This window comes from Prunus persica, chromosome G7, assembly GCF_000346465.2.
Source record: "Prunus persica cultivar Lovell chromosome G7, Prunus_persica_NCBIv2, whole genome shotgun sequence".
NCBI lineage: Eukaryota > Viridiplantae > Streptophyta > Magnoliopsida > Rosales > Rosaceae > Prunus > Prunus persica.
The window spans coordinates 19,356,228-19,380,906 of record NC_034015.1 but is presented as its reverse complement, the minus strand read 5'-3'; the positions used below and the strand labels follow the sequence as shown (position 1 = coordinate 19,380,906).

Sequence of the window (24,679 nt, the reverse complement as noted above, 5' to 3'; positions counted from 1 at the left end):
AAATCAGAGAATCAATCAGCAAGCAAACAGGAACATAATCGTAAATTTGTTTTCTATTGAATGTAATTGAATTTAAATACAAGATTAATGTACAAGAAAAGATACTCATAAAAAAAACTACAAAGTTAATTTCCAGCCACAAAACTTCCTTTGATTTTTCATGCTGCACATTGAACATTACATAACGCAGCACCACAGCCTCGACTCTTGTAGAGAAGCTGTATGCACTAGCTGCTGATAAGTTTACCAGTAATCCCCACAGGAGCATTTCCCATCCTTGAAATGATGGAACCGCTTGTTATCCCTGACGATCAGCTCCCTCCCAACGATCTTTGACATGATTTTTATTGCATTATGGCAGTCGCCGCATATTCGAAGATTCTTAATTATCCTTAGAGTTTGCCTGGCTGGAGTACTGATCAGACCATAAGCAATTGCCAAACGCTCGCTGTGATACTGCAAGGCCTGCTCTTTTGCCTCCTGATCAATGTCATGAAGCACATATCTTGTATCTGGCACATAGCCTGCTTCCCTCATCTGTCCTTTCAAACCCTTCAGTTTCTCATATGCCTCGTTTGTAATCCGATACTCACTCACCCTATTCTTCTCCCCTAGCATGTTAATCTCAGAGTGCTGCTTCCGCAGAGGCAATGGGATTTTTTCAGCATTGGCCTTAGAAGGATCGAGACTAACCAACAAATCCTCAGCGCGATCTTCAAGCTCAATGTCTCCATGAATCCGCGCAAAGTTTCGAAGAGCCTCCCAAACTTCTGCAGTAGGCTCAAATGGCATTTTCTCAATGAATTCCTCTGCCTCATTCAAATGACCAGACTTTCCAAGAACATCAATAAGCCCTAAATAATGCTCAATCTCCGGCACAATCTCATACTCATTCTTCATCGACTCGAAGTAAGTTAACCCTTCTTCCACAGCTTCCGCGCTAGCACATGCCACCAAAACCACTACAAATGTCTCCTTATTGGGCTTCAATCCTAAATTCCTCATTTGTTCAAACAACAGCAGCCCCTCATCACCCTGCCCATTCACCGCATACCCATGTATCATTGAATGCCACAAACTCATACTCCGCTTAGGCATTCGATCGAACACCTTGCGTGCATCTCTCATACTCCCACATCTTCCATACATTTGAATCAATTTAGCGTTCAACTCAATATCTCCACGAAATGGCCACTGTTTCATAAAATCATGAATCTTTTTCCCAACCTCAAGCGACTTCGAGCTGTCACACGAGTCCAATAACACACAAAATACACCATAATCAGCGGAAACATCTTGAGCCATATACTGCAACGCCTCTTTGACCTTACCCTCCTTGCACAAACGCATCAAATCCACATCTTTTGTGTTAATACGCAATGGAGCACTCAAATTTTGGTTGTTTAACTCATCACCGTTCGCTTTGGGTTCATTTGGTTGCTGGCTCTGGTACTTGTTGCCCTTGCGTAAAGGTTGGGTCTTGTACTGGGAATTGGAGCGAGATGTTGTTGGTTGGGGCTGAGAGGAGCCAGTGTTGCGGCGATGTACTCTGGGATTATTGGCACTGGGAACTGCATTGGTGCAGAGAGGTTTGGATGGGATGGGATTGAAGGAAGAGGAAGGTGTGGTTTTGAGGACCGAAGGAAGAGTGGTGTTGAGATAGAGCATATCAGGAGGGGTTGGAGTTATCCGAGCTCTGAAACGAAAAGAGGTAATGGAGTTTCCAGTTGGCTGAAGAGAAGAAGTCAGAGAAGCCATTGATGTGCTAAAGTCTGCTACTATTGGAAAAGCAGAAAGAGGAAAGAAGAAGTGGAGTGATGGGATAATTGGGTCATTGGTCGATGTGGGCTTCAAAACCATGTCAATGCATGCAGTAAGAATTCTATAGTAAGGGCCTTATATGGCTCTTACGTTGAATTAAATTGATTAATCATTTGATTAAATTGATTAATCTGATTTAACAGTTAAGATATAGAATTTCATCTAAGGACCATGTACAAAGCCCTTACTATAGAATGACTCATCAATGCGATTAGAGGCAAGCCGACTGGATCTAACCCAGTTAAAAAGACCTTGAATTGCAAATTAATTTCGAACCTACATGGTACCAAAGCCCAGCCACATTTGCACAATCTACCTTCGCAAAAGACATTTGGTCTTGAAATTCAACTCTTGTCAAAGTCTATTTACTTTTAATTTGTTCATTCATTCTTTCACTTAATTGGATCATTTATTATTTAGATGCTAAACAAACTTGGCCATGGTAGAAATCTACTTTTGTGGAAAGTTCAACCTAAACCCAATTCCCTCCATAAAATGTTTAGTTTTACTAAGCTAAGCTCTCGGCCTTTATGATTGTCCAATGCTCCAAGGCTCAACAAGGTTTAGATAATCTCCTTTTTAAAAGAAGAAGAAAACAAAGTACAAAAACAAAGCATAACGATAAACAACTAACATAACCATCACAAGTTCACAACTCTCATTCTCATATAATATAATCAGACCACTCGGAAATAAACGACGTATGGTCCATGGACTCGCCAGGCACATCCTCAAGCTTCGACGGCCGTTCCTTCCCGCCAACCAACCTCGCCGGATTCCCAACCGCCGTCGTCCTCGGCGGCACATCAATCAACACCACCGATCCGGCCCCGATCTTCGCCCCCTCCCCTATCTTCACATTCCCTAGAATCGTCGCGCTCGCGCCGATCAAAACCCCATCGCCGATCTTCGGGTGCCGATCTCCGCCGGCCTTGCCGGTCCCACCCAGCGTCACGTGGTGAAGTATCGACACGTTGTTTCCGATCACCGCCGTCTCCCCCACCACCACCCCGGTGGCGTGGTCGAACAGCACTCCCTTTCCGATCCTCGCCGCAGGGTGTATGTCCACCGCGAACACGTCGGCGATCCGCGAATGCAGCGCAAGCGCCAAGGGCCTGCGTGACTGGATCCACAGCTTGTGCGCCACTCGATGAGCCTATAAATCAAATAAAACAAAATCAATTCGTTTATTTTCTTGCGTTTTCTCGGAATCAAAACAGGAAATTAAATTGTGGCCCAAAACCTCAAATTAATTACCTGACAGGCTAAGAAGCCCTTGTAATTGAGCAAGCAGTGGGAGAATGAGACGCAGGCGGGGTCGCGCTCGTGGGCGGCGCGGAGATCGGCAACGGCTGCGGCGAGCAGAGAGGGGTCGGAGGAGAAGGTGTTGAGAAAGAGGTCATAGAGGAGCGTGGAGAGGAGAGTGGAGGAGCAGAGCTTGTTCCCCAAGTGAAACGACAGGGATCGCTTCAACGACGAGTGGGAGAGTATCGTAGAGTAGAGGTAGCTGGCCAGAGCCGGTTCGGCCTCGGCGTCGCGGCGCGCCTCGGCTTTGATCTGGGCCCACACCCACGCCTCGCCCTCGACTTCGGCGGACGACTCTGTGTGTCGGAGCTCGCCGGCTGGCATCTTATCCGTTGATGTTTATCGCCTCTACGGCGCACGATAGCGGAGAGCAGTGGAGAAATGGTGGTTTGTGAAACTAGGGGATATGTGGTTGTTTATTATATTTGTGTTTTGTGTGGTTCAATTAAATACATGGGTTGCTTTAGGGAAAAATCAGGTGGCGTAGGATCTTTAAAACCCAAAAACAGACGTACAATCCAATTCGTTCTTCTCTCTGTCTTTGGTTCCAGATGTCACATAAAACGGACAGAAAAAAATCCAGCAATTTTATCTTATCTTATGTTTGCAAAGAGATGCATCCCTAACTAGAGAAGGCTAGTTAAAATACAACGGGGATCTAAATAAGTTGAGAAGGCCTTGTCAGTGATCTCCGATTCGAATCCCATGATATTTTGGTAGTGTGTACTATCGCTGGTATAAAAAATAAAATGGAAACCCAAAAATAACAAATCATGACTTAAAAGGAGAAAAACAAAAACATAAAATATGGGATGAAATTACACAAAAGGATATCAAATAAAACAAAAAGTCAAACCAAATTCATACCCAACTTCTTCTTAGGCCAATACAACATTATTTTAAAGGGTATGTAATAATTTGATACAGAAAGCTACAACATTATCTGATAGGCATAACAATCAACGACAAATTGAAGTCTGGATCACCAATTTCTACAATCTATTTTCAGAGAGAAAAGAAAACCCCAAGTGGAATTACTCTACTTCCCTTGTGTTATGTTGCTCCCCAGCTCCTTTCATGAGTAGTTTCACATAGAGATCCTTTCTGTAAGGACACATAATTTTGTTTTTGCTGTCGCAGCACCTTCTTCCACTTCCTACAATAGGCTGCCTTGTGCAAAAATATCCATCGCCTACATCCACCACCACCCCACACGTAGTATCATAGCTTTTATTGGACTGTCAAAACTTGAGCTTGCACTTCTCCAAATTTACATAATGCAGATGAATTCTGCTCATAGTTTGAAGTCCCAAAATTACAGGGTTCAAAAGCCACATCATGCACATATTTTAGTTTAGCTTCGTTTGCCTACTTAGAGTTGGGGTTCTAGATTCTTTTCCCTTTATGTTCATCACATCTTTTCCTCCCTTGAATTGGATGCCTTCTGCAAGAAGAGCCATCAGCCAAGATGAATCCACAAATGGAAGTGAAGCTCTCTACTGGATAACGGTTAATAATTTGAGCATCATGAAACACTCCGCTGCTAATAGCACTGCATTCTGATTCTGAGTCAACGGTGCTATTTGATATCCCAACTCTAGTTGACCTATTAATCCTCATCCCTTTGTGTTTAGCACACCTCTTTCTTCCTGGAACTGGTGGCGTTCTGCAAACGGAGCCATCAGCCAAGATGAATCCACAAATGGAAGTGAAGCTCTCTACTGGATCACTGTTAATAATTTGAGCACCATGAAACTCTATGCTGCTAATAGCACTGCATTCTGATTCTGAGTCAACGGTGCTATTTGATATCCCAACTCTAGTTGACATATTAATCCTCATCCCTTTGTGTTTAGCACACCTCTTTCTTCCTGGAACTGGTGGCATTCTGCAAATGGAGCCATCACCTACATCCACCCCACAAATTATAGTATTCTCCTGAGTAATGCCAATTCTATCCAAAACTAACCTAGGCTGTGATCTGCCAAGCTTGAAAACTCGAGAAAGGGGATTGTGGCTCTCCCTATTAGCATAAGCACTGAACTTATCCTCTGGTGAAAGCAATATGCTTGATTCAATCCTAGTACCCACTTTCTTCGGACTGAAAGGCACAAGCTTCTGGGCAATATTAACAAATCGTGTAGGGCTTGAAGATACCATCTTAAGTTTTTTAAGGACATCATCGGGGCGTCTTGCCCCATTAATGTTTGTGTTCCATGCATAATCAAATGTGTTAAGCAGCTGAGTTTCTGTTTTCAGCGCAACACTTTTGTTTTCCATCTGTAGATACAATCAACAAAGAACCGATAAGGGCATATCATATATTCCAATCACATGGCCAAAATTGCACCCAGAAGTGCTTCAGAATTCATAAATTCCAATTAAATATCAGATATTTCAGTCCACACATACATAATGGCAAGCACATGATCACTATTTACTATGTACGTGTATGTTTGAGAATCGCAAAGTTAACACAACTAAAAGCCTCGAGTTGTATAAAAGATAGAAAAACTTCATACAAGTATAGCTTCTATCTAATTATGATGGTCCCATATATGTAGTAATGGTATGAACATGAAGGTGGACGAAAACCCTGAAATTAGAAATTCATGAAGCAATCAACTATCCAGCTTGCAGCATCTGATCTTTACAGGAGATGATAAGGACTCTTCTGGCCACCTCTGATCAACTATCCATGAGTCTCAACCAGAAGAAAGGCATCCACATAATATGCATGATAAACTAGTATAGCCATCCATGACAACAAGGAAGAATAAAAGTGGTAACTTAATAAATGCATGATACATCTAATTCAATATCAATCACACAAAAAACCCTAGTAAAGTTCAAACTTCTTAAAAGGATCAAAATTTAGATAAACTTACAGGAGCCCATCTGTACACAACGGGGTAGTCTCTTGACAGTATCTCAGCAAACAATCCCGGCCCCTTTTGGACACGGTCACTAGGATGACCAGTTGGGCAGCCATTGCCCAAATGAGCACCTGAACGACCATATTGCTGAAGTCGTGTCCTCACATTATCAGCTTGTCCAAGGTACACTGGGACTATATAGTCTGGGTCAAGCTTGCCAATCTCACGGCCTAAACCAGTACGCAAGAATGCAATGCCAAGTTCATAGACACCTGGACTCTCCTTTTCTGGGAGGTTATGAACCCTGTATCTTTCAGCCCCTTCTATTCCCAGTGAATAGTCTTCCCAATCCGAAGGACCAACCAGAATCTAAAAATGCAGAAACAAAAACACCCATGTTGTAAATACCATGTAAAACTGGATTTTGGAATCTGGGTAAGTAGTGGGAGTAAATTTGAGATCTTTCAACAGAGAAACAAAAACCCAGAAATCTAATTTGAAGATACAGCTAGTCAGTCAATAAAATGAGTTGAGGACAGAGAAAGTAATCAAAATCTCCAAAGATTTCAAATTACAGATCAAGTAAAAAATCAAAATTTCAATTACAATTCCAGTTCCATCAGGTGAGGCAGAGAAATTACCTTCCAATTGGAGAAGTGAGAGTCGTGTTTGGTGCGCTTGCAATCTTCTCTCTTCAACCTTGTCACAGCAACGGTCAAGTCGCTGGCTCCCATTTGAGGCTTTGTGCCCCCTTTGCCGGAAAATGACCGTTAATTGCGCCCTTTATCAGCGCCGAGATGATCTCCTTTCGAAAATACCACTTTGCTCATATAAAATTAAGCCGCATCCAACCCCAAACTGGGCTGTGGACTGGCCCAGACCAAGTGAACTTTTTTTCTCTCTTCTTCTCCGGGTGAGATTTTTTTTTCTTTTTTCATTTAGAATAGGGAGCCGTTATTCGGACTCCAAGAGGTATCGTACACTTTTATAAGCACAATTTCTCACTCATATTTTCAGAGGGAGAACCTCAATAAGTTTTATGGAGTACCAAAAACAGTTCCTTTAAGATAAACGGTGACCGACTCGGTAATGAAAACGAATATTAGTGAGAAGAAAAAGGAGACTGATTCGAAAGAGCATCTTTATAATATGACATCAAGCTTCATATCATGCACCGTTTCAAAAGCAGCTTCTTCTTCAATCTTCTTCAATCTTATAAAAAATGGATTCTCAAGTATAGCCGCGCGTCTATGTTTTTTCAAAAACAGTATAGCCGCGCGGCTATAGCGAGAATCTTTTTTTATGAATAGATTATAGCCGCCGCTGGCTGTACTTCGGATTTTTTAAAAGAGAGTCTAGCCGCTCGGCTTTACTGGGGTCGTTTTTAAAATTTATTTATAAATAGTATAACCGAGCGGCGATGCTCAAGTATAGCCACGCGGCTTTACGTGGGTCCTTTTTTTTTAAAAAAAGTTTATTTATAAGTAGTAACGCCGCCTGACTATACTGTTTTGACACATGGGTGCCTAATCAATAGGCGGGCACTAGGTGCAGGGTGGGTCCTTTTTTTCATAAATAGTATAGTCGAACGGTTATACTAGCAATTTTCTTTTTAAAAAGATCATAGCCGCCCGGCTATACTCAGGAATTTTTTTAAATAGCCAGAATATAGCCGGACGGCTTTACTGGGTCCTTTTTTTTTCGAAAAATAGTGCAGCCGCCCGGTTTTACTGGCATCGATTTTTTTAAAAATTTATTTATAAATAGTATAGCTGGTTGGCTATACTTGGGATTTAAAATAGGGAGCTGTTATTCGGACTCCAAAAAGGTATCGTACACTCTTTTAAGCACAATTTCTCACTCATATTTTGAGAAAGCAGAATCTCGATGACTTTTGTGGAGTATCAATAACATTTCCCTTAAGATAAATGTGACCGACTTGGTAACGAATATTGGTGAGAACAAAAAGAAGACTGATTCGGAAGAGCATCTTTATAATATGACACCAAGCTTTATATCATATACTGTTTCAAAAGCAACTTCTTCAATCTTCTTCGTTCACTAATCATGAAGCTGAAAGTTTTGGCCTATATACGCTGATAAGGTCTTGAAAGGTATGATGGCCAAGATATATCGAGATCAAAGTTCTCATCAATCGTCATGCATGTTTGATTCTTCCTAATATTGTTTCCTTCATTATGTCTCTTCGTCAAAAGCAACTTTATCAGCCAAAAGATAATGCACCAAAACTTGTTTTAAAACATCTTTGGATAAAGAGGAAAAGGAAGTGGATTGAGACATCAAATTCAAGAATCGAAGCCCATTAAGGTCCATTTGCCAAATGCTTACCTACCCATGATACAACTTTATTTGGAGAAATAGAACTAAATAAGAGAAAAACAAGCAAACTCAATATTATATAGTCCATGAAACTTCATCATTTTTAACTTTTTGATAAAGAAGACACTCAAAGCAATTCCATTATTTTCTGACTTCAAGAAAATGAAGGTACTGCAACATGTTACCTCTAAGGTCCTACACCCTAGATAAACTTACATGGGGAGAGGGTACACAACTTGGGATGTTCCTCCAATGTTTAATTCAACCTTTTGTCTAGTAGCTAGATTATAATAGGGAGTGGTCCTACACCTATAAGCTTAAATTTGAACTCACTTTGAATAACTAGTGACAAAAAGATAAAAAATAAACAATAAAGAAGATGGGTAGTTTTGAAGATTGCATAAGGTTTGAATAATTGACAAGATCTTCCAACCAAACCTGAAGGGGTAAGAAAATAGACGTATGGGACACAAATGTGAGTCCTCAATGAACTAATAGCCATCACGATTCTTGTTTCTTTATGAAGAGACAAATGTTTGTCGATTATTCAACATTAATCAGGTAAATTCTTATTTGAATTTATTATTAAAAATAACAAACAACAGTTAATATTACGATAGATCCGCACAAAAAATTACACTTATAAATAAAGATCTATTAGTATCTTCTTCCTTTATATCAAAAGCTAATTAAAAGAGGTAATGAGAAGACATAAACATATTATATCTTTGAAGTTATGGCTAATGGACATCTCATATCCCTTGTTACAACGTTAAATTGTTAAAAGACAAACACTAAATAATGTCATATAAACCAGTGTGACCAATGATCTCTTTCCTATATATAAGTTATTCATTTTCATTCCATTAGCACATAGAAAGTTACCACTTCCAAAACTTACAAATGAAAAGACTTTTTTAACAGCAAGAAAGAGAAGCTCCAATCATTGATCCGCTCTTGGTCTTCTTATTATTAATCAGCTAGTGTCGTGTCGTTTAACCTAAAATCTCCACTTCTTTTTGTTCTTTTATTGGTTTTATAGTTGGCGCTTCTTTCTTGCAATGATGCAAAATTCCCAAGTGAGAATCTACCAACAAAAAAGTCCAACTTAGGCCACCTGCTTCTTCTCTCCATGACTTAATCAAAATTCTGCTATACTTTATATTAACATCAAGGCACCCCGAGAGCCACATGCAAAGTGTAGACTCATTTTCCATGAAAGAACCGATCTTTTTTTGGGACAAATGAAAGAACCAAACTTTGAGTTTGAAATTTTTTGCTCTGTTCTGCATTAATCCCAAAGCTTGTGTTGTCTTGTAGAGTCATAGAGTGTGAGAGGGGGTTTGGGCCCCTTTACATGTCCTTTAACGGCAATGAAGTCAGTGAGTGGTTAAAGTACATAGAAGACAGTGCGTGTCCTCTTCTACTTTCATGTTTCTTTTGTGTTCTTGTCATCTGGGTAAAGATCAAAAAGCTCCTTCATTTGGTTTCTGCTTCTCACAGTGATAATGCGTGTATTTCTGCTTCTGGGTTTTGTTTCATTTGAGAATTTGGATATGGGTTTTGATTGTGGGGTTTGTTGAGGAAGTGTGGGGTTGTAGAATTTCAGATTTTTTGGTTGAGGCAGAGGTATGAAAGAGAAGAGTAATGGAGTTGTGGCTGGGAAAGTTGTGGTGGTTGCTGTTAATGCTTTGAGGGAAATTCAAAAGACTGCTCTGGTGTGGGCTTTGACTCATGTTGTGCAACCTGGCGATTATGTTAAGCTTTTGGCTGTGATTCCTTCTCACACATCAAGTAAGCCTCCTTGTTTTTTCTGTTTCAACTGAAGAAAAGTTGCCCATTTATATATCAAAATGTTAAAGATTCACACAAAAATGCAAACTGCATTGCATGTTCGCTAATAATGCTCCTTGTTTTTTCTGTTTCAACTGAAGAAAAATTGCCAGTTAATGTTTCAAATTGCATTCCTTTTGGTTAATTAGGGAACTTTCTAGTGTATTGGCAAAATATGTTCTCTCTTCCTCTGTACTTGACTATTGGGAATTTGAAAATCTTACCGATGGCATGTTAAGTTTGACAGAGGTGCTTCACAAATTTGAAGCTTTGATACCAGTTTCAAAATCAATTGAATCACAGCCGAGTTGAATTATGTATGAGATGTATCTGATTTTTCTCTCTCTTTCAAATACCATGTGTCCAGGTAAAAAGATATGGGAGTTTGCAAGATTTACTAGTGATTGCACCACTAGTCATCGGAGGTCTCTTTCAGGAACCGTGTCAGATAAGAAGGATGATATTGTGGACTCATGCTCTCAGATGGTGCTCCGGCTCCAAGATGTTTATGATCCAGAGAAGGTTGGTACATCAATTCCGTTTCCAATGGTTTAGTCCTTACATGTTTCATTTCTAATACTAATCCATTCCCATCATATTTTCTTCACAGATAAAGATCAGGATAAAAATTCTCTCTGGCTCACCCTGCGGTGTTGTGGCTGCCGAAGCAAAGAGAGCTCAATCAAACTGGGTTATATTGGACAAGTAATACGTCAATGTAACCTTAATTTCTATTATCACATGCTATAGCCTACAATTTCTTATTTTAGGGATTGCTGTTTAGATGTGTGATAGCATACAATGGCATCATAATCCTTAGCCAACACTTTTGTGCATGAAAGCTTTTTCTCCAGAATACTGTTTGTTTCCCTTATTGCCTTTTCAAGTTATCAATTTTATTCGTGTGCAGACAATTGAAATATGAAAAGAAACACTGCATGGAAAAACTGCAATGCAATGTTGTGATTATGAAACGATCTGGGCCAAAGGTTCTGCGCTTGAATTTGATAACAAAGACAGACCCTGAAGTGCCTTACCCTTCATTGTCTGAATCAGAATCTTCTCCAAAACGTCTAAAAAGCAAGTTTGAAGAGTCGAATATGATTAGAGGGCCAACTGTGACTCCTAGAAGTAGTTTTGACCACGAGTCACCTCTGACTGCAACTGATATTGGAACATCATCCATATCTAGCTCAGATGTGGGGACTGAACGAGATTTTCTTTCCGAAATTTTGGGGAGGTTAAAGCAAGAGTATCCATCTACTATTGAAGGAAATCAGAATTTGAATGAATCTGATATCGAGACAAATAATGAAAACCAGAGTTCTTACTTCACAAGTTCGTGTTGCCAGCCTTGTATGGCAGATTATCAAAGTTCTGGTGGTGAGTTTTCAAGATGTGCGGTGGAAGGTTCAGAGAGACCTTATGATAAGGCTCTGATTTCAACGTATGGAGCCTTGCTGGATAAGTTAGCTAACTTGAATCGAGAACCTGATGTTGGGGTCTTGAATTATAGGCTTGATTTGAATTTAAGCAGAAGTGTACGTGAAGCAATTTCATTATCCAAAAATTCACCTCCTAACCCTCCTCCATTGTGCTCCATATGTCAGCACAAAGCACCTGTTTTTGGAAATCCTCCTCGGTGGTTCACGTATGCGGAACTGGAATTTGCTACAGGTGGATTTTCACAAGCAAATTTCTTGGCTGAAGGTGGGTTTGGTTCTGTGCACAGAGGTGTCTTAGCACATGGTCAGGTTGTTGCTGTCAAGCAATATAAATTGGCTAGTTCTCAAGGTGATCAAGAATTCTGCTCCGAAGTTGAAGTCCTAAGCTGTGCGCAGCATCGCAATGTTGTGATGCTGATTGGGTTCTGCGTGGAGGATGGAAGAAGGTTGCTAGTTTATGAATATATATGCAATGGGTCTTTGAATTCTCATCTATACGGTAAGTTCTCCTCTATCCCTGATTTTTTAATGCACAAAATGAAATGATACTACTAACAGATCTAAGTTGCAAGCAAGCATGCTCTAGTATTTCCTCTTTACTTCAGATGAATGGCAACATTTATGTTCGGTTTTCAAATTACATAGATTAACAGATTGACTGGGTTTACTGATCAAGAATCAGATTGTCAAACAAATGAAAAGGTTATGGTCTTGACGTTAATAAGGACCCTGTTATTTCCAGGATTCTCAGTTAAAGTGTGGATATATACATTACCGAGAACACTCTTGCTCCACAAGCGCATTACACCTTCTTTACAAACTATAAATGTGCGTATTCACTTCTGTGACCATCCAAGTTAAGGGGATGCTAAAATTTTCAGGGCCACAAAGACATCCATTAAAATGGTCTGCGCGACAAAGAATTGCAGTTGGAGCAGCTCGAGGGTTGAGATACCTTCACGAAGAGTGTAGAGTGGGTTGCATTGTCCACCGTGATATGCGACCAAACAATATCCTTCTGACGCATGATTTTGAACCCTTGGTATGTCATACACTCCTCATCTCTTACAAAACAAAATTCAACTTTCTACTCCCCTTCACCAGTTGTATGTTGTCCTTGATGAATCACATCTTGTATGAGTAGTGTTTCTCTTTGTGTGAAGCCGTATGTGCATTGAGGATGCAGCGTTAAATTCCATACATGTATCACTCGGAGTAACTCTTACCCAGTTCTGGGTTTCAGGTTGGAGATTTTGGACTGGCAAGGTGGCAACCAGATGGAGATGTTGGGATGCAAACAAGAGTACTTGGAACATTTGGGTAAGGCCATAGGACTTGAGAAAAAAACAAAAAAAAGTCCTTCTCATTATACCAAATTACAATTGACAAAGTTTAGACTAAACCAGAAACCTTGCCTTAAATGTAGTTACTTGGCTCCAGAATATGCTCAAAGTGGACAAATCACAGAAAAAGCTGATGTATATTCCTTCGGGGTAGTTCTAGTGGAGCTTATTACAGGACGGAAAGCTATGGACTTAAACAAGCCTAAAGGCCAACAGTGCCTCACTGAATGGGTAAGCATGAACAAGATAACTGTAATTTGAGATCGTGCAGTATATCAGAGATAGAACATCTGACATCTTTCTTTTTCAAAACATACTAAATAGAGTTTTGATAGAATATTGAGACTTCTGCCATAGCTACTTTCAAAGAGCTTTAAGGGTCATTGCTTATACTCATCTGTGTGGAGCAGGCACGGCCCTTGCTAGAAAAGAACGCCATTTTCGAGCTGTTAGACCCGCGGTTAAGGAGCTGCTATTCGAATCAAGAGGTTTGTAACATGCTGCAATGTGCTTCCTTGTGCATCAGGAGAGACCCTCATTCCAGGCCTCGCATGTCCCAGGTATGAGTTGATGTCATGTCACCTCACTCACTGCATCTTCATTTTTGCCTGAGAACCATTGAAATTTCTTGTCCATTTGGTTCCTATAGGTGCTTCGGATTTTGGAAGGCGATGACATCCCCGCAAATTCGACAAAGCATTCTTGAAGGAAGGAGGCATTGTGAGAACAATCTGTAGACGATCCACAAGATAGCTATACATTTTTGTTCCAAAAGAACAAAAGAAAGGTATTATTATACATTCTAGTTAATTAGTTTCTGTTGTAATGTGTAGTTGTAAGATAGGTAGATATGCCTGTCGTCAATTCCTTACGAGTTACAAGTTTACAACCATATGAATGAAGTTGATGAAATTTCATTCCATTCCTCCAGTCCTCACTCGTGTTGTTGCTACGTCAAATTGAATATCTGGAGATTTTGTAGACATATAACATCGTCCTGTTAATATAGTAATTATCAACTGAGTAATGTTCTCTTGCGTAAGAGTTTGATAATAAGATCATATTATAGACACATCAACATGGTTGCTCATGCTTTAACCATCGTCTTGATCATACACGTATCTGGTGTGCTCGGTAGTAAGTAACTATGGGACGGGACGTGGATGGGCCTGCTTAAAACCAGGTTATCCATAATTCATACGTTTTCATATTATTATGGTATTCATTTTTTGGATTTAAATTGGAATACCCTGATTTCGATCCGATTCATTGATCACAAGGGGTGACCCTCTACCACTCATGACACTGCTTGCCTCTTCTATGAAGCCACCTAATGAGTTCTTCTACATGTTTGTTGGTAAATTACCCACCGCTTGATATTATTTTAAGGAATCATTAGATGGTTTTCCATTATTTAATATAAACGTAAAAAATCAATCGGAGCCATATTAAAACAGGGAAATTTGTTTAACACTACTGTTCAATACTCATATACAAAACATATCAGAATTTCAAAAAGAAGAGGAGGCAAAGGCTCAAAATCATTATTTGCTTGCTTCCAAATCACCAGAGATATAACGCAGATTACTGTAAACAGCCAGAGGACCGACATCTCTAATCCGGCTGATAAGAGCTTCAGGGGATGAAAAACATCTCACAAAAACAGTTTTAACAGTCGTGTATTATTGCCTTACTATTTATCTTTTTGCTTTTTCATTTTTACTTCTATAAGTGAGATGACAATAAAACATGGTTTAAAATTTAAATCAATATCTGCTCACGTTAAATGTTTGCAATTGCGGCTTCTAAGAACAAATTTTCGTCTATGAAATTCCTCCTGCACAAGATTGTAGAAATTAGAACAGGATGAAAAGTGCGAGTTTCTTCTAACATCAAACACAAGCTTAAACCACCACATCAAAGTGTTGAAACTAGCAAGTCCAGCAACAAAACCACATAGAATGCTTCAAAAACATAAATGACGAGAGTTTAATAACCATGACTTCTTATAAGAAAAAATTACAGAGACTGTCTACAATACACCACTGATATAAAGATTACACATTTTCTAAGTTACAGTAGTGTTTGTCTGCTCGCAGTATACTCAACTTAAATCACTCAAACTAACTATGCAATACATTTGCTTCAATTTTTTTGGGGGTCAAATTAGTAGATAACTGACTAAATGCACATCGTCTAAAGTTTCATTAAAACTTTCCACATTTTTATCACAATTTCCATCGTTTTTATATAATTCTTACCGATATCGATACTTTCCCGATAATTCTGTGTTTTTGGACCACCAATATTTCCGAAACTTCCAATATTTAAGACCTTGGTCTCAACCTTTAGGAACCCTAAACAGGTTACTGATGTCAATTCTGCTGTAAAAATAAGATTTTATGGGGACTACTTCAATTAAAATGGACAATGACTGTTATTTGGTGCGCTGAACCTTGACTTATTAAAATGAAACACTTGTGTAAAACAAAAATGCCATTATTTTATTATCTCAACCAATCACGACATGACAAGCGTCATAACTTTTTCAGTCTGTTGAGCACCCATGTTCTTATTAAAAGAACACACACACAACAAAAAAAAAAAAAAAAAAGGTGAGTTTGGTGTATTATTGGCGGTAATTATAGTGCGAATGTGGTAAAAATTGGGCCCAAAAAAGTGAAAGAAGCTATAAGCCCGGGAAAGGACTGAAAGGAAAACCAGAGTATGAGTCTGAGTGAGACCACGGGACGAACACCATGTGTGCGCTGGTGACAGTTGGCAGCAAGCGCTTAAGCTCTGTGTTGAGCAGCCTTAACTCTCTGTCCCTGCGTCGCTTCTGCAGCACACTTGCACCTGGCTCCATTCATCCCACTGCAATCGTTCACCCCAATGCCGTTTTGGGTCAGGTACTTCATTTGCTCCACCTCACAATTCTCAACTAAAATAGCTACCTACTGATGAAACTGATAGTGTGGTTTTGGCTGTGGTGTTTTTGCGATCAGGGTGTTTCAATTGGTCCCTTTTGTACTGTTGGGTCGACCGTGAAGGTTGGAAATGGCTGCCAATTATACCCGGGAAGCCATATATTCGGAAATTCAGAAGTTGGGGAGCGTTGTGTTTTGATGACGTGAGTTTTGAATGCATATAAATTGTTGAAAAGTTGATAAAGGTTTCACTTTTGATTTCAAGTTTTGAACTTTGCATTGTGGTACAAAATTTGTCAGGCAGTGGCGCCGTTGTTGGTGATGATCTTCCAGGCCGAACTTTGCTGGGATGTAATAATATTATTGGACACCATGCTGTGGTTGGTGTCAAATGCCAAGACTTGAAGTACAAGGTCAGTTTCAATGTTTCATTTATGTAACAAAGTCAGCAGGATACACAAAAATTTTATGACCAAATTCACTAGTTAGTGTTTGTTTTATGATTTAGTCAGGGGATGAATGTTTCCTTGAGGTTGGGGACAACAATGACATCAGGGAGCATACATCAATCCACCGGTCTTCGAAGTCGAGTGATACAACAGTATGTGGATATGATAATTACTTTTTCATTTATTTTTGTGTGTCGTGTGTTAAGTTTCATGCTCTGATACTAGTGTTTTGTGATCAGGTTATTGGGAATAATAATCTTATCATGGGTTCTTGTCATATTGCCCACGATTGCAAGATTGGAAACAGCATCATTTTTGCAAATAATACCCTTTTAGCAGGCCATGTTGTGGTGGAAGTAAGCCCTTACGCTTTATTTGGATTGTGAGATTTCAAATTTCAGGATAGTGGTTGATGTTTTGTAGAAAGATATTTTCTTTCACTCTAATAAATATATTTGAGATGTCCGTTATATTTTCTCAAATCAACAATGTTACATTCTATCTTTGCATTTCAAATCCCTTCTCTTTGCATTTCAAATGTAATTTATATACTTCTATCCTACTTGCTGTATCTGATATATAGTCATGTTTCAAATGTAGGATTATGCTCACACTGCAGGGGCTGTAGTTGTTCATCAGTTCTGCCATGTTGGTTCTTTCTCTTTTATTGGTGGTGGCTCCGTGGTATGACATGATCTTACTCTTTACCGTCTGTCATTATACACTATAATTTCAATAGCTTATGTATCAAGGGAACCTGCACAATTTCTCTTGTCCATTTATGAGTGTAAGCCATGAATTAACTATAAATTTCCCACTGTGCAATATTGATTTTACATTCTTATTTTATTTGCCTGAAGATTGCACAGGATGTTCCAAAGTACATGATGGTTGCAGGAGAAAGAGCTGAACTTCGTGGTTTAAATCTTGAGGGTCTACGACGTCATGGTTTCACAGCCCAAGAGGTTTGCGTTAACAAATATTTTATCTTAGTTGCACTTTCTACTTCCTTATGTTAAATTGAATGCCTAAAAGAGCTTTTATTCCTCTGGGCAAGGATCTAGATCAGAAGCCTGCGAACAGCTTACCAAAAAATATTCATGCCTGCTGAAATTTCGAAGGGTTTCGATGAACGTCTGGCTGACATGGTATCATATTCAACCATATCCGTCACCCTCTCCATGATATAATTTTAAATCGTTGGTCAATGGAGTTAAATTCATTTTGCAGGAGATGCGTGATGAATTGGCTCATGTATCTGTAGTCTGTTCCATGGTGCAATCTATCCGTGACTCTTTTGAAGGAAAACGACGTGGAATATGTAAATTCAGACATTGGAATGGCTCTTAAAAACATGCAATAGGTCAGTTTCTTTATTCCACAAAACTGTTATTCTATTTTCAGAATCAAGAAAGAGAACTCTTAACAGAAAATTAAAGGTGCAAAACATCCTCTCTCTTTTCCCCCCAATTTGAATGGTATCTTGTTATTAATCTAAATCCAAAAGCTAACATACTTTACCAATATCCATATCCATGCTTCCTAGGTACAGAAAGATAGATTTCCCTATGAATTGTTGTAATTAGTGTGGTTTTTATTTCTTCTTTTTGCAGTGATCTAACTGCCATTGTCTTTACAAAATGGCTTAGCATCTGGACTAATTTGTTGTATGAAGACCTTACCAGGCGGCTCATGGTTGTCTTGTAATGAAAATTCAAGATTTATATTGGGGCAGTTCTCATTGTTTGATAAAAGAATATTTTGGTGAAAGGATGTAATACAGAGAGAAGTTGCAGACGCATAACGTAGTGTAGAAGTATTAATCTTTTCAACTTGTGGGTTGTTTCAACTTTCAAGGAAATTACTTGTGCAATGTCTTTGAAGTTAGAAACAAACATTTTTTAAGTTTTGTGCTTCTTGATAATGTTGACCTTGAAGCACATGCTATTTGTACAAGCAGATTGAACCTCTCCCAATTCAGAGAAAATCCTAGGAATTTGATTGTTCTGGTTTTTCAGTTACATGATGGATTTTTATTTCTTATTTATCCTCTGTGATTACCTGAATAATGTATTAGCTGAGGTATTCTAGAAGTTTGCTTCTTCGAAAAGCAAATCAATATGATATATATGTTACAAGACAATCTTTGAAATTTTCTTTGTTCTCATAGTCCATTGGTTTCCTTCTTGATTTGAATGTTTAGAACGGCAATGAATCAATTCAAGGTCACTAAAAGGCATTTGACTTTGATTTAAAAACTGTTGTTCTTTGTTCAAGCTTGTGATACCTTTGACTACATAATTGGTTGCTTCAGGGACTGAAACAAATCAGAGAATTTTGCAACTATTGAATACTTTTCTTCATATCTTACACTGGGGGGAACGTATATATCTACTGTAAGATATGAACAAGATTTCATATACAAGGCAAATTAATAATTATGTGCTCCCTACTATGCATCCGAGTTTGAATCCCTTTTCTCGGAGTTTAGATTAATTTACAGTATAATATCGCTTGTATCAAAAAAAAAAATATATAATTTTCTGATGTCTAGGCTTCATATGAGCCATTCATTTTCAATTCCTGATACTCAATCCACCAGCTCAGGATAAATTCCTTGTGATTGTGATTATAAGAAAAGCACTGATGAACTTGCTGACAAATTTAAATTGGCCACTCTATCAAGTACCAGGAGAATCATATGTGCTACAATTGACTTCAATTTTCAAAACCTGAGGCTTTGTTCAAAGAATGATAAAAACTTTTTTCAGTGCGGTCCAAATTGCTTGATTTTCCAAGTTTCCTCATCTGCATAGTGAAGATTCTTTCTTAACTTTGACTTGGAAGCAATGACTTGAATGGCCACACCTCTTTGTATGTTTAGAAAGACACTTATTTCTAGAATCAAATCTTATTTTATTGCAGCAACAAAAATAAAAATATTTTTTTATAAAAAAAAGTATAAAAAATAAATAAATAAATATTATTTTATGTGCAATAGAATTGACAGACGTTAAGTACTGATGTTCTTTGGCCTACTGTTACAATCATTCCCTCTCCACAGATAAATAAAATAGACAAGTGACAATAATATCACTTCTGTTGTGGCTGCTGATATGAGATTATTTTGAAGAAAAAAAGAAAAGAAGAAGAAGAAGAAAAAGAAAAGATGCTTAGTGCTTGTACATTGTATATTCCTCTACTTCATTTGTAGTTGTAGCTAATATTGGATCATGGCATATGATGTAATCTTTAGCACTAATGGAAGATTAATTATGTATATAATATGATAATGAGATATAAAGGCATTATGCTCTCAGTTCCTAATTAAAAAGATTAAAGAGCAGTTGAGATCTTGGATTTGAATATGACCCATGTCAAAACCTTGTCCATTCTTTTAACCTTTTTTTTTTCTTCTTCCCATATTTGAACTTGAAATGTGTGTGCTACTTTTTTCCATCTTGCTTATCTGTGGATGCTAGTGTTTTACAACCCCCCATTCTCTTTTTCCTTTATGTTTTGGTTGGACTTTAGGGAAAGAAGTAGACTCAAAAAGCAGTGCTATAATATATTTAAAACAAAAAAAATGAACTCATTTCAACTGTTGATTCATTATTCCCCTCGCATGTTTCAACGATCATGATTATTTTACACCACATTACGCTTGTGGACAACTGATCTAAAATTAAAGCCAAAAACATCGATCATGGTCTGATACTACTACTGCTTCACTATGCTAGTGTTGTTTGAAAGTTGATCATTCCCTCCCTTGTTTAGATGCAGTGGTTTGTTTTTAACTTGAGCAACTCAGGCTGATGGGTACACTTCATTATTTTATGGCCATTTATTTCTCGTAAAGTTTATGCCTTTTGGGTTTGTGTGGGAAGCAATTGTGGGCAGAAAAAGAATGATTTCTAATCAAATCTCTGTACCAGATTTAATATAATTATTGAACACAGGAACATGATTTAGCAAGACATATATGCTTTAATAATCAATCTATACAACTTGGTACTTAAAATAAATATTCCCTCTGAGTCCTTTTCAGATGAAGCTGAGATCTCAAGCTCGCCTCCATTCTTGCAGTTTTAGGTTTTAGCTCATAGGCTACAACCCTTTGACAAATATCGATGCAATTAAGGGAATTTAATAACATAATATATTCAACTGTCAATTATAATTATCCTCTGGTTTCATACGAGGGAAGATTCGTTTCTATAATAACGCCAAATGCAAAATGCATAAAAATAAATAAATAAATAATTTGGAAGTGTTTCCTGGTTCAGACATAGAAAGGACTAAATAATTTTCAACTTGGCCTCCTCATATATTGGATTATTTTCTTTTTCCCAAGTTTCCAACTTGCTTAAAATCTTAATTAACAAGATGGCCCCATGATTAACATTAAGTAGGACAAAAGTAGTTGCGTGAGAGATAAATATGTCTATCTAAGTTATTAATTATAGATATATCATGACTCTCTCTCTAGATTTTGAAGTACTCTCGTGTATTACTTTACCAATATGGGAAAGGGAATATACTATTCTTCTCCTTTAATCAAACTGAGGGATTCTATATATTTTGTGTGACAATAATTATGGTATACCTTAGCTAAAGTGATTAGCCATAAATTGTGCATATAAAATAATTTAATTAAAAAAAATTAAGTGATATGAGTTATATTATGAGATATAAAAAAAGAAATCAAGGATAAATAATTAGGTTAGACTTGATAATAGATGATATAGATTGATGATCAACCGTCGAATAAAAATAAATTTACGTGGCAACAATATGGAAAATGGCCATGATGATGATGACGGTGATCATAGATTTTAAGCGATTTCGATTATTTCAATGTTTGATTAGATGGTGATCATGATCAAATCATTAATTTGTACATCAATCTATTTTGAGTATTAATTGGTCCACTGATTTGAAATGGACAATAATTTTGGCTTCCTTCCTTTGAAATTATTGGTATTAGGGGCATATAGTTGTTGACTTATGAGCAGGAGCCTAACATCCTCCTTAATTTTTGGTGGAACTAACTACGAAAGTACTGAAAAATATCATATAATGTTGAACTAATTTAGGCTAACATTATTCTGTTTTCTTTTTTGCCCTTTTTGGTTGTCTTATAATGATATGGTATGTTGTTTCTATGAGTTTCCTAAGAAAGTGCAACATGGGTTGATCAATGTATCAACTTTCAAAGTAGTCTTCCTTTTCTTAGATATTTCTCACCCACCGACTTCCAAAATATTGGAAAAGATCATCCATCTTTTTCTTTCTCTTCTCTTTCACGGTACACACCATATTCAAAGAAAACACATTAAAAAACTCATTATGTACACACTGACTTAAATGTGAATATAATTACTAACTAACTTTTAATTTAGTGATATTCCACTCTACGGTAATTAAAAAAAAGGATACGAACATATAGATACCTGCGATTTATCTTCTTATATATAAAAGTAGTAAGTAATTGGTGTTTAATTAAAAAAGAAAAAAGAAAAAACACAAAAAGCTGAATAGTTTGCTAGAGGGTCCCCTACTCATCAATATTTGTACGTAAGTAGTATATATGCCTACAAACTCCAGAGGACAAAAAGTATACTGTATAAGATAAGATTTATAATTTGTATAAAGGGAGGCAGAGAGAGGTAGGTAGTTATACAAGTTTTGTTAATATGTTTAGAACCCAACTTGGAAAAAAAATCCATCAATAAAAAAATATCCATCCAATCATCTTCTCTTGGTGTGCATCCATTTTCATAAACCCCACCCTCACCCCCCCCTCCCCCATCATCTTATATACCACCAAAACACTTTACTTATTCTCCCTCTCTCCTCTCTGTCTTTCTCTCTCTCTGTCTCTCTGTCTCTCTCTCTCTCTGAGTTTTGGACTTGTTATTATTTGGAGAATTAAGTGGAGGGAAGGCACTTAATAATATTATCATTGTTCTTGTCTGGGTGAAAATGGGCAGAAAGTGCTCACATTGTGGAAACATAGGCCACAATTCAAGGACCTGCACGAATTTCAGAGGGACTGGTACAAGTTTTAGTGTTGGTCATGTTGGGGTTAGGCTCTTTGGTGTCCAACTTCATCATCATGATCATCATCATCTCATGATGCCTTCATCATCTAATATGAATCATCATGTTGCCATGTCCATGAAGAAAAGTTTCAGCATGGATTGCTTGCCCACGTCATCGGCCTCATCGTCCTCCCCATCTTCTTCAAGAATTTCTGTGGATGAGAATTCTATTCAGGATAAAGCATCCATCGGCTATCTCTCTGATGGTCTCATATGCCGAGCCCAAGAGAGGAAAAAGGGTCAGTTCCCATTTAATCATTTCTTTCTTCTTCTTCTTCTTCTTATTTTGAAAGGAAAATAAAAACTTCAATATGAAGGGATATTTTACTTCAATTTCTTCTGTGTATTCAGTTTCTATAGCACATTTTCTGCACAAATTAATCACCCATTTATTTTTTGCTTAACATATATACATTTAAATGTTTATTATATATATATTGATTTTATTTTCACGCACAGGAGTTCCATGGACAGAAGAGGAGCACCGGACGTTTCTAATCGGTCTCGAGAAGCTTGGAAAGGGTGACTGGAGAGGCATCTCTAGGAACTATGTGACCACAAGAACCCCAACCCAAGTTGCCAGCCATGCTCAGAAGTACTTTCTCAGGCAAGCAACCCTCACCAAGAAGAAACGACGTTCTAGCCTCTTCGACATGGTATATAATATACTTAAGTTTAAAAATCTCCCCCTCTTAATTAAAATTTATGTATGGATTGAATTTTAATTCTGTGCTCAAAATTCAATTAATTATGTTCATATATGTGACAGTTTGGGAGGAGCAACAATATCAATCTGTCAACTGGTCATCCTGCCAATACCAACACCTCTCATTATAAGCAGCCATTAAGCGATGATCATCAAGTTCTTCCTCCTCAACATAACAATATTATTCATGACAACTCTGGTGCCACGCTGCCTCTGCTTGAACTCGGCACCTCCGTAGCAGCTCAAAATCCAAACTTAGATAATCTAAAACCGGATCACTGCAGTGCTAATCAGCAGCTACCGGTTTGGATTTACGGATTGATCGATTCCCAGATGAAATATTCATCAAACATTGCTGCCTCAAAACCCGGTTCATCAGCATCAGTTGTACCGGATCTAGAGCTCAAGCTTGCCGCGCCAGCTAGTCCTAGTTTGGAACAAAAAAATAAATCTTCCCCATCCCCAGCAGGTCCCCTCCTTAATCTTGGACCAATTAGTGTTACATGAAAAAAAAAAAAAAAAAAAAAAAGTCGATGGATTGGGGATGCATGATAGAAATGATGATGATTTTGACTTTAACCCAATTAAGCAGCTGAGGAGGAGAAGGATCTCAAGGAGAATTCATGGGCCACTTTTACTTTAATTATAGTTAGTATATGTCTTAATTATATATTTAACGTTCTCTTCTCTTCCCTTCCTTTGAATAAACGAAGATGTATCCATAATCCATGCATGAAAACTTATTATGGAAGTGCTCAGTGCTTAACTAGCTTGGAATTAATTAAAAATTATTCTACTTTATGCTAACTATATGTAGTTAACCAGTTTGATTGGTTGCAGGCTAACAATTATTGGCAGTGATTATCTCTAAAATATATATAATCTAAAGAGATTATCAATTCAGAAAAAGGGCTTTCCGCAGATACGCTCATACGCCCATTTCCATATTGAATACCTAACCATTGTTGGGTCTTCTCACTAGGTTTATTTTAATCCAGGTCCTTATTTATAGTATTAATTTGCAAATTGAAATAACGAACCGCATTTTGGAGATTGTTCTTCGTAATAAATAAAGAAAGCTTGATATCTTTGCGCCAGTCTGGCTAATGGTAATTAAGGAGCAGAAATCCTTGCACAAAAGCAGATGCAAAACACAATAACACATGATTAATCTGCACCAATGATTTGATGACAAATGTGAAGGTTTCTTTAATGCATGAATACAGTTTTATTGAATGTTTGATGATAAGTACGTACGATCTAACAGTGACTACTGTCGAAAAGAATATCAGACAGCCAGGCAGGGAAAGAAAAGCAAACAAGAGAAGAGAAAAAGGTGCATGGCAGATTGTTTTGCTACTTGAAAATATATATATATATATATATATATATATATTGGTTTGTCGTCGTATTATTTCCATATTGCGTAGCTTCTCTTTTCTCTATTTCCATCGTAGCCAAAAACAACTAGCTGTACGTAGTTAATATCTTTGAGTGCCGACAGGGTATGAATTCTTATGACACTTTAAT

General features: G+C 37.8%; 6 protein-coding genes across 10 annotated transcripts; 3 read left to right on the top strand and 3 right to left on the bottom strand.

The window, feature by feature from the left end:
• On the bottom strand, nucleotides 36-1,920 carry LOC18769857 (pentatricopeptide repeat-containing protein At2g15690). Its single transcript, XM_007202304.2, has one exon. It carries the CDS (start codon nucleotides 1,858-1,860, stop codon nucleotides 244-246), a length of 1,617 nt encoding a protein of 538 aa, XP_007202366.2. The 5' UTR covers nucleotides 1,861-1,920; the 3' UTR covers nucleotides 36-243.
• LOC18770200 (serine acetyltransferase 5) lies at nucleotides 2,304-3,756 on the bottom strand. The gene is made up of 2 exons (XM_007204638.2): nucleotides 3,079-3,756; nucleotides 2,304-2,977 (listed from the first exon to the last, which is right to left on the bottom strand). Exons 1-2 carry the CDS (start codon nucleotides 3,448-3,450, stop codon nucleotides 2,486-2,488), a joined length of 864 nt encoding a protein of 287 aa, XP_007204700.1. The 5' UTR covers nucleotides 3,451-3,756; the 3' UTR covers nucleotides 2,304-2,485.
• LOC18771626 (protein EFFECTOR OF TRANSCRIPTION 2) lies at nucleotides 3,922-7,160 on the bottom strand. 2 transcript variants are annotated; one of them, XM_020567822.1, is made up of 4 exons: nucleotides 6,644-7,160; nucleotides 6,015-6,371; nucleotides 4,998-5,406; nucleotides 3,922-4,775 (listed from the first exon to the last, which is right to left on the bottom strand). In XM_020567822.1, the coding sequence occupies exons 1-4, from the start codon at nucleotides 6,734-6,736 to the stop codon at nucleotides 4,513-4,515; spliced, it is 1,122 nt and encodes a 373-aa protein (XP_020423411.1). In that variant the 5' UTR covers nucleotides 6,737-7,160; the 3' UTR covers nucleotides 3,922-4,512. The 2 variants fall into 2 exon arrangements, with proteins under 2 accessions (XP_020423411.1, XP_020423410.1); XM_020567821.1 differs by having other exon boundaries at nucleotides 3,922-5,406.
• On the top strand, nucleotides 9,444-14,035 carry LOC18769566 (inactive protein kinase SELMODRAFT_444075). 2 transcript variants are annotated; one of them, XM_007204554.2, is made up of 9 exons: nucleotides 9,450-10,136; nucleotides 10,543-10,697; nucleotides 10,786-10,880; nucleotides 11,086-12,119; nucleotides 12,502-12,662; nucleotides 12,864-12,940; nucleotides 13,047-13,194; nucleotides 13,374-13,523; nucleotides 13,613-14,035. In XM_007204554.2, the coding sequence occupies exons 1-9, from the start codon at nucleotides 9,974-9,976 to the stop codon at nucleotides 13,667-13,669; spliced, it is 2,040 nt and encodes a 679-aa protein (XP_007204616.1). In that variant the 5' UTR covers nucleotides 9,450-9,973; the 3' UTR covers nucleotides 13,670-14,035. The 2 variants fall into 2 exon arrangements, with proteins under 2 accessions (XP_020424718.1, XP_007204616.1); XM_020569129.1 differs by lacking the exons at nucleotides 13,374-13,523; nucleotides 13,613-14,035 and having other exon boundaries at nucleotides 9,444-10,136; nucleotides 13,061-13,188.
• LOC18769292 (probable acyl-[acyl-carrier-protein]--UDP-N-acetylglucosamine O-acyltransferase, mitochondrial) lies at nucleotides 15,344-18,469 on the top strand. 3 transcript variants are annotated; one of them, XM_020569130.1, is made up of 10 exons: nucleotides 15,344-15,872; nucleotides 15,969-16,093; nucleotides 16,195-16,303; nucleotides 16,399-16,491; nucleotides 16,579-16,695; nucleotides 16,940-17,023; nucleotides 17,209-17,304; nucleotides 17,404-17,487; nucleotides 17,570-17,702; nucleotides 17,953-18,469. In XM_020569130.1, exons 1-9 carry the CDS (start codon nucleotides 15,723-15,725, stop codon nucleotides 17,687-17,689), a joined length of 978 nt encoding a protein of 325 aa, XP_020424719.1. In that variant the 5' UTR covers nucleotides 15,344-15,722; the 3' UTR covers nucleotides 17,690-17,702; nucleotides 17,953-18,469. The 3 variants fall into 3 exon arrangements, with proteins under 3 accessions (XP_020424719.1, XP_007202504.2, XP_020424720.1); XM_007202442.2 differs by having other exon boundaries at nucleotides 17,200-17,304; XM_020569131.1 differs by lacking the exon at nucleotides 17,953-18,469 and having other exon boundaries at nucleotides 17,200-17,304; nucleotides 17,397-17,487; nucleotides 17,570-17,683.
• On the top strand, nucleotides 21,912-23,956 carry LOC18770467 (probable transcription factor At5g61620). Its single transcript, XM_007202151.2, has 3 exons — nucleotides 21,912-22,682; nucleotides 22,903-23,099; nucleotides 23,213-23,956. The coding sequence occupies exons 1-3, from the start codon at nucleotides 22,325-22,327 to the stop codon at nucleotides 23,654-23,656; spliced, it is 999 nt and encodes a 332-aa protein (XP_007202213.1). The 5' UTR covers nucleotides 21,912-22,324; the 3' UTR covers nucleotides 23,657-23,956.

Bases quoted from the DNA above. Each gene is read 5' to 3' on its own strand.
- LOC18770467 (XM_007202151.2), top strand. From the start codon at position 22,325: ATGGGCAGAAAGTGCTCACATTGTGGAAACATAGGCCACAATTCAAGG. The intron at 22,683-22,902 runs GTCAGTTCCCAT...TTTCACGCACAG, and splicing joins AGCCCAAGAGAGGAAAAAGG to GAGTTCCATGGACAGAAGAG. The intron at 23,100-23,212 runs GTATATAATATA...TATATGTGACAG, and splicing joins GTTCTAGCCTCTTCGACATG to TTTGGGAGGAGCAACAATAT.
- LOC18771626 (XM_020567821.1), bottom strand. From the start codon at position 6,736: ATGGGAGCCAGCGACTTGACCGTTGCTGTGACAAGGTTGAAGAGAGAA. The intron at 6,372-6,643 runs GTAATTTCTCTG...CTGCATTTTTAG, and splicing joins CTCACTTCTCCAATTGGAAG to ATTCTGGTTGGTCCTTCGGA. The intron at 5,407-6,014 runs GTAAGTTTATCT...TTGTATCTACAG, and splicing joins TTGTGTACAGATGGGCTCCT to ATGGAAAACAAAAGTGTTGC.
- LOC18769566 (XM_007204554.2), top strand. From the start codon at position 9,974: ATGAAAGAGAAGAGTAATGGAGTTGTGGCTGGGAAAGTTGTGGTGGTT. The intron at 10,137-10,542 runs GTAAGCCTCCTT...CCATGTGTCCAG, and splicing joins GATTCCTTCTCACACATCAA to GTAAAAAGATATGGGAGTTT. The intron at 13,195-13,373 runs GTAAGCATGAAC...TGTGTGGAGCAG, and splicing joins AACAGTGCCTCACTGAATGG to GCACGGCCCTTGCTAGAAAA.
- LOC18769292 (XM_007202442.2), top strand. From the start codon at position 15,723: ATGTGTGCGCTGGTGACAGTTGGCAGCAAGCGCTTAAGCTCTGTGTTG. The intron at 16,304-16,398 runs GTCAGTTTCAAT...TTTATGATTTAG, and splicing joins GCCAAGACTTGAAGTACAAG to TCAGGGGATGAATGTTTCCT. The intron at 16,492-16,578 runs GTATGTGGATAT...TTTTGTGATCAG, and splicing joins CGAAGTCGAGTGATACAACA to GTTATTGGGAATAATAATCT.
- LOC18769857 (XM_007202304.2), bottom strand. From the start codon at position 1,860: ATGGTTTTGAAGCCCACATCGACCAATGACCCAATTATCCCATCACTC.
- LOC18770200 (XM_007204638.2), bottom strand. From the start codon at position 3,450: ATGCCAGCCGGCGAGCTCCGACACACAGAGTCGTCCGCCGAAGTCGAG. The intron at 2,978-3,078 runs GTAATTAATTTG...TTTGATTTATAG, and splicing joins AGGGCTTCTTAGCCTGTCAG to GCTCATCGAGTGGCGCACAA.